The 7,416-nt window shown below is 41.9% G+C and overlaps 2 protein-coding genes across 2 annotated transcripts; both read left to right on the top strand.

The window, feature by feature from the left end:
* The first annotated feature begins 2,995 nt into the window (after positions 1-2,995).
* LOC130712264 (uncharacterized) lies at positions 2,996-4,030 on the top strand. The gene has a single exon (XM_057562097.1). It carries the CDS (start codon positions 2,996-2,998, stop codon positions 4,028-4,030), a length of 1,035 nt encoding a protein of 344 aa, XP_057418080.1.
* A 1,016-nt stretch (positions 4,031-5,046) lies between these two features.
* LOC130712263 (uncharacterized) lies at positions 5,047-7,052 on the top strand. The gene is made up of 4 exons (XM_057562096.1): positions 5,047-5,247; positions 5,421-6,042; positions 6,226-6,458; positions 6,558-7,052. The coding sequence occupies exons 1-4, from the start codon at positions 5,047-5,049 to the stop codon at positions 7,050-7,052; spliced, it is 1,551 nt and encodes a 516-aa protein (XP_057418079.1).
* The last annotated feature ends 364 nt before the right edge of the window (positions 7,053-7,416 follow it).

The following is a 7,416-nucleotide window of genomic DNA, read 5'->3' as shown; positions in this document are numbered from 1 at the left end:
TGGGGCAGGGATTTTCCAAAGGGATTTAAAGACCCTATTTTCCTCTGTAGCATCTCTATCGTTAAGAATATGGAATGCTGAGTTTACTGAGAACTTACCATCCTCAGTGATAATCCATTTCCAGACATCTGGCACCTCAATCTTTGGTTTGAAGAAGTTTATCTTCAACATAAGGTTATTTAACATCTCCTCCTCCCAAGAGTATAGTTCCCTTCTCCAAGTCAAGTTCCAATCCCAACAGTCGCCCCTCCACGTTCCAGCTTCAGCAACGAAGCTACGCTGCTGTAGGGATAAATTAATAGCCTGGGAAACTGCTGCTGCAAACTTAGACCATCTCCTAGCCACTCATCTTCCCAGAAAAGTATACTTCCCCCATTCCCTACCCTACGACAGATGTAGTTTTTAAACCACGCCCCAAGCACTTCGTCGCTGCCCCATATATCCTTCCACCAGCTTGAAGCATTCCCCCCCCCCCAAACTCTATCCTCACCCCCCCTCACCTCACCATACTTAGATCGCAGAACCCTGCACCAAAGACTACCTCCCTCAGTGAGAGTCCTCCACCTCCATTTGGCCAGCAACGCTTTGTTGAAAAGCTCTACGTCCCTTATTCCTAACCCACCCTGCTCCTTAGATTTACATACTTTCTTCCAACAGACCCACGCCACCTTCCTACCCCCCTCTCCACCTCCCCACAAAAAATCCCTTTGCAATTTCTTACATTCATTTGCCACACCCCTAGGTATCCTAAAGAATGATAAATAAAATAAAGGTAGAGATGACAAAACACTCTTGATTAACCAAACTCTGCCACCGAATGAAAGAGATTTATGTTTCCAGCTAGCCAATCTCCTGCGGAATTTCATAAGTACTGGTTACCAAGTAGCAGCCCGTCTTGGGTTTGCACCTATAGGAATGCCCTGATAAGTGAAGGGGAGGTTATTAATTTGGTTGGAGAGGAAATGAAGGGAAATGTAAAAGAAAACAAAATGGGTCTTTGATAAATTATATTTACATTTAATATTTAAATATAATAACTAATTTGTATTAGTAAAATATAATTTTAAAGTTTAAAACATGAATTAAGAGCTCATCTTTCTCAAGTAGGTCCCTTAGTTACAATTCAAATCTGCACGGTGGAACCATGCATCAGGGGTTGCCTCTATTGCAAGTTTGCAACCTATGTTAGCTAAATAATCTGCCATACAGCCAAAGTGTTCCATTCTTTATAAAGATGTCTAACTCCTAAAGAGTTTCATAAAGAAGTCTATAAGTTAAAAAGACTCGTTATTGTATTTTATTAACATTTTAATATTTATTATTAGAAAACATATTCACCGTCCCACATTTACTCACCTAATCTGAGATGAAAAGGGAAGAAGATTTTGAGAATGAATGCTCATTTAAAAAAAATTGAAATTTGTATACTCTAATCTTTAATTTAATCCTGGCCTCTTCATTTTCTAGCTTTTCAAACAATGCGAGGGTCATAGGACGATGGCTTTGGTGGGACAGTGAGTTTAGTGACACATTGTGGTACACTTGAAAATTTTGCTTGTAATGACAGGTATACCCTTAATTTATTTCTTTCTTAGACAATAATATCCTCATCTTCACCACCTCTTCTCTACTACTCTGTTGGGGTTTTCTTCACCCAACACAGACTAAAAACCTCTTTTGCTCACACAACCCATTCAAAATTGAGAATTTTTTTCATAAAATAAGAATATATTTAAGAAAGAAATCCCAAATAAGAAGCAGAGGAACCGAAAAGTATAAGGATTAAAAAACAAGCATCACACAAATTCATTGTTCATGTTCAAAACACTCAAGCATTCACATGACATACAAACAGATCAGCAAAGTTTTAATCCTTTACACAAATTTTTACTAGGTCCTGTTCGGGTTGTCGGATCATGGGTTGCGGTGGTGACTTCGACATTGAGTTCTGGGTCGAGATGAATGCTCTTCCTGTGTCGGCGGCGGAATAGCGCGTACTCCTCCTCCGCCGGCAGCTGAGCCCGATGACGACGGTGACACCGGTGGAGGCCATTCATGAGATTATTGAGGAAGAGGATGATGAAGTGGAAGAAGAGGAGATGGAGCCCTCAGATTGATGATCTGGTGGATATTTTTGTAAATTAACATTTTAATCCCAATCAATCTCAGCTGTTCAATTTTAAAATTAATATATCCAATGGCTACTATACAACTGCACCACCATGGAACAGTTTTCTACTGTCCCACCGAAGCCAGAACCGGGTCATAGCGTCAAAACCAAAGAATTACAAAATCAAAGTCACTTTCTAAATTAATGCTGTGAAAGATAGACGCAAAGACGTTATAGATCCTACCTGTTGCGCTTTGACAAATGTGTTAATGGCCAAAATATAATCAAAAACACACATGCATGGCTGAGAGATATTTTAACTGGATAGAAAACTGTGGTAGGCCTGTACCACACGTGCAAGAGAGAGAGAGAGAGAGAGAGGATGAGAGTGAAGTGGCGACGCAGAATGCATAGCAGTTGTTGTTTTGTTGAATCATCAGGTTACAGGGCCATGTGACAGTGTAAGCTCATAAACACACACTAATTAGCAGGTCTACCGAAATTAAACCAATCACTTTCTCGCCCGAGCATGTTGGTCTTTGCGTGAAGTGGCCGTTAGTCTAATTCTGAACCATATGTTCCTTCCTATGAACTACACAAACTACAAGAACCCAAAACTCCTTAATGGAGCACACCTGTCTTATGTGTCTTTGGTCCTTATTCAATTGTAAAGAAATTAATTTTATATATTTGGTTCACACCTTTTCAACTTAGAGAGTTAAAATTAGAAGAGGGAGAGAGGGAAAATATTAGTGATATAATCATAGGTCATGTGATGAATGTAGAAAAATTTAAGAAGAAAAATTGGATAGTGAATGAAGGCGAAAGCCGCATGGAAAGACCAAGAGAACTCTTCAATCACTGGCGAACACACATAAGAGAGGCATGAGAGAGAAACTAGAGAGAGGGTGGGAGAGAGCGGGAAGTCGAGGGGGTAGCATTCGACGAAGAGAGAATGGTGGAAAGGCTGCTGGCGCAAGTGATGGAGATCAAGGCTGGATTACAGTTACAGGAAGAAGAAAGAGGAATGTCACTTCATTCTATTTCTCACACTTTCCCGACAACTTTGATGCCCAATCTATGTGGGGAGTTTTTGGAAAGTATGGAAAAGTTAAGGAGGTTGTGATTCCTAACAGGGTGAACCGAGCGGGTCTACGTTTTGGCTTCGCCAGATTCTGGGATGTGGTGGACTGCAGGTATATGGAAAGGTGGCTGGATAATATTTTGATTGGCAATTTGAAATTGCATGTGAACTTACCCAGATTTCAGAAAGAGAATGAGGTAACTGGTATGAAAGCTAAGGGGCAGAGATTTCAAGATGGGAGGCGGACAGAATCGCTGAATCACGCAGTTGCAGCGGTGCACAACCTGAAACAGGGACGGCCTTGTATTGAGCATGGTATCCAGGGAGGGGGCGGTGGATCTTCCTCCTACAAGAATGCCTTGATGGATGGCAACAAGGGCAAGAGCATCAAGAAACCAGCAAGTTTTTCTCTTGATGAGAAAGAACTGGAGTTGGGGAAGGGCTGTTCAATTGAGATAGAGGAAAAAGTGGAACCATGGCTACAAAATAGTTTGGTGGGGATTATTAAGGATGTTACTCTGTTAAACAACATTCAGGATATGTTTGTTCTTGCAGGAGGATTGCACTATGTTAGGGCACGTTATCTTGGCGATAACATGGTATTATTAACAGGGGAGGAAGGAGCAGATGTGAATGAAATTTGGGGACAATCAGGGGAATGGTTTGATGAACATTTCTCTGCAATTTACCCATGGAGATCCGACCTTACGCCAGAGAAAAGATTAATTTGGTTAAGGTGTGAGGGTATCCCCCTTAATCTATGGAATGAGAAATTTTTTCAATCTGTAACAAGGGAGATTGGGGAATTAATAGCAATTGCAGGGGAAACAACCTAGTTCGAAAAGCTTGATGCTGCAAGACTCTGCATTCGCACTGCATCCATGCAGCCTGTTTTTATTCATTACAAGATGGCAGTTAAGGAGAACTCATTCAACATCCGATTAATGGAGGAACTTGATTGTTATGGCGCTTGCAGAAATTTCAACGACAGTGCCAGGAGTGAATCGGAGGAGAGTGACGACTCTGGGTGGTCGAGGTTTGATGTAGATACCCCGCCGCCAAGCCCTAATGCTGCTGATGATTACGGCGGTGATGACGGTGGCTTTCCGGGCAACGCTCAAACTTCTTTGGGTACTGGGAATTTGGATATTAATGAACCATTATTGGGGCAGCAGGTTTCCAAGGGGAACGTTGGAATCATGGGAGAATGCAAAGATAATGATGGAGAGAATTTAGGGAGGCAGGAGGTTAATGATTTCAATCATTATCGGAATTTGAATATTACAGAGGAATATCAGGGGATTCAAAACTGGTTACCACCGGTCATGGAGGTTTCTAAGGGTGCGGTTAATGAGGGGCCCCTTTCAATTTTGGGCCCTGGCCCATTGCAGGGTTTTAGCTTTGGTTCTCTTCCTGGGCCTTCCCAACCAGGTCCAGTGGAATCAGAAAGTGATGAGAATACCCAAATTCCATCACCTGCGTGCATACCAGATGGGGAGAGCGTTGTGGGATTTTCTAACGACCATGGTGGCAGTGGGACGGAAATTGTAGAAGAGACAGAGGAAGAAGAAGATGCCAGAGGCAGTGTTGCACCTGTGTAAGGGGGGACCTGAATTCAAATACTATTGGAGGAGACTCGTCTAGTAGCTCTGTGCGTTCGACAGAGGACTGCACACTTGACCCATCAACAAATCTTGTGGATTCAGATGGGTTGACCCAGGGCAATCAGGCGCTCTCTTCTCCTAGGGCTGCCTTGGGTCCTTTGAACCATTCTTCTCATTCAGGAATCAACCATTGTAGCGCATCAGGGAAGTCACCAAGTCGACAGAAATCTTCTTCAATGTGCTTATCCATGTCAGATACATGTATCCGAAATTGCAATGGGGTTTTTTGGATGAGACACAGAGAGCAGGAGGCTAGGGAGTTATGGAATTTGGGTAAATCATTCGGTTTGAGATATGAAGGAGGTGATGAAGAAATTGTTAGACAGTTGGTAGAGATGGAGGTCAGAGATGAACAAGGGGTTAGAAGAGGAAATGGTCAGATTGGAGGGGTAATGAACCAGTTGTCCTAATAAGAGTTCTAAGTTACAATATCAGAGGGATCGGGAGCAGTGCAAAGGGAAGAATCATTAGAAATCTTCTTTCCAATGAGAAGATTGATTTTGCCTGTTTCCAGGAGACTAAAATTGGACTGATTGATGCAACTTTTTGTCAAAGGCTTTAGGGGAATGAGGAGTGCGAATATTTGTATTCTCCTGCTATAAATAGAGGTGGCGGCATACTGTGTATTTGGAGGAAAGGGAACTTTGTGGTGGAGGAAAGCAACTGCAATCCTAGATGGATTTTTTTAAAAGGAAAGTGGGGTGGAAGTGGGGAAACTTATGCATTTATAAATGTCTATGCTCCGTGTAGTTCAGAGGAGAAGCGTCAGTTATGGGGAGAACTTGTGAACTGCAGAAGGCGATCTGCGGCTGATTGTTGGTGTGTTCTTGGAGATTTCAATTTTGTTAGAGATCCGAACGAAAGGAAAGGGATTACAAATGATACATCTGATTCGCGAAGAGATACTGAATTTTTTAATGACTTTATCCACTCTATGGGGCTTGTTGATGTGCCAATGACTAGAAGAAGGTTTACTTGGTTTAGGCCTAATGGCTCGGCGATGAGCCGTCTTGATAGATGTTTGATCTCGCTTGAATGGCTTGCTCTGTGGCCATATAGTGTCCAACATATTTTGGATCGTGACATCTCTGATCACTGTCCAGTTGTATTGAAGCACCTGAACCAGGAATGGGGCCCTAAACCATTCCGTGTACTTAACTGTTGGCATTCAGATATCAGATTCCGTAAGTTTGTAGAGGAGAGGTGGGGTGGGTTAGCCTCGGAGGGGGATGGCATTATTATGTTAAAGGAGAAGCTGAAAAAATTTAAATGTCTCCTAAAAGGGTGGAATTCGGAGGTTTTTGGGGACTTAAATTCTCATAAAAAATAAGTTGTTAGGAGAATGAATGAACTTGATATTACTGCAGCAAATCAGGCTCTCTCTGTTGAGGAGATTAATGAAAGAAAGGATTTGATGGGTGAGTTTTGGAGGGTGACAAATCTTCAGGAATCTCTCTTGAGGCAGAAATCTAGGGTGCAATGGCTTAAAGACGGTGATGCAAATTCTGGTTTCTTCCACAGAATGGTGAACTGGAGAAGACGATCTAATGCTATCAATGGCCTTGTTCTTGATGATGTGTGGCAAGAAGATCCTACTGCTGTGAAGGAGGGCATTAAAGATTTCTTTTAGCAGAAATTTAAGGAATCTAGTGGCTCTGTTCCGACTCTTGATGGTATACCGTTTGCTCAATTATCACAGGTTGACAATGTTTTACTGACATCTGAATTTGACTTGGCGGAAATCAAAGCTGCTGTATGGGATTGTGATGGCAATAAAAGTCCTGGGCCAGATGGATACAATTTCAAATTTATTAAAGAATTTTGGGACCTTTTACAGTTTGATGTGAAGAGATTGGTTGATGATTTTTCTGTCAATGGGAGATGGCCTCGAGGTACAAATTCTTCTTTTATTACTCTTATCCCCAAGGTTGATTCCCCACAGAATTTAAATGAGTTCAGACCTATTTCTTTGGTGGGTTGTCTGTACAAAATCATTACAAAATTGCTGGCCGCCAGATTAAAGCTTGTGCTCCATAAGGTGATTGCAGAGAATCAGTCTGCTTTTCTTGGGGGAAGAAACATGTTTGACAGTGTGGTCATTGCAAATGAAGTGCTCCACGAGGCTAAATGCTGTAAAATCCTCTCCTTGATTTTAAAAGTGGATTTTGAGAAGGCGTGTGATTCAGTTAGATAGAGTTTTTTGGTATATATGATGCGTCAGATGAACTTCAGTGAAGTATGGATAAGGTGGGTTGTGGGTTGTCTTGAATCCTCATATGTTTCTGTTTTGGTGAATGGCAGTCCAACAAATGAATTTAGGATGGAAAAGGGCATCAGGCAGGGAGATCCTTTGGCGCCTTTTTTATTCTTAATCGTGGCTGAAGGTCTTACTGGTATATTGAGAGAAGCAATTTCCTCTGATAATTTTCAACCTATCAGTATTGGTAGGGAGGTTAAGGTGGATGTGGCACTGTTACAATTTGCTGATGATGCCCTTTTTTTTGGGAGAGCTTGTTTACAGACAGCAAAGTCGTTGAAATGTATCTTGAGATGCTTTG

This window comes from Lotus japonicus, chromosome 4 (genome assembly GCF_012489685.1).
Source record: "Lotus japonicus ecotype B-129 chromosome 4, LjGifu_v1.2".
Lineage (NCBI taxonomy): Eukaryota > Viridiplantae > Streptophyta > Magnoliopsida > Fabales > Fabaceae > Lotus > Lotus japonicus.
Note: the sequence above shows the minus strand (reverse complement) of the source record. Positions and strands in the feature narration are given on the sequence as shown.

Bases quoted from the DNA above. Each gene is read 5' to 3' on its own strand.
- LOC130712263 (XM_057562096.1), top strand. From the start codon at position 5,047: ATGTCAGATACATGTATCCGAAATTGCAATGGGGTTTTTTGGATGAGA. The intron at 5,248-5,420 runs GTAATGAACCAG...CAAAGGCTTTAG, and splicing joins GAAATGGTCAGATTGGAGGG to GGGAATGAGGAGTGCGAATA. The intron at 6,459-6,557 runs GTGAAGGAGGGC...CAATTATCACAG, and splicing joins GGCAAGAAGATCCTACTGCT to GTTGACAATGTTTTACTGAC.
- LOC130712264 (XM_057562097.1), top strand. From the start codon at position 2,996: ATGAGAGAGAAACTAGAGAGAGGGTGGGAGAGAGCGGGAAGTCGAGGG.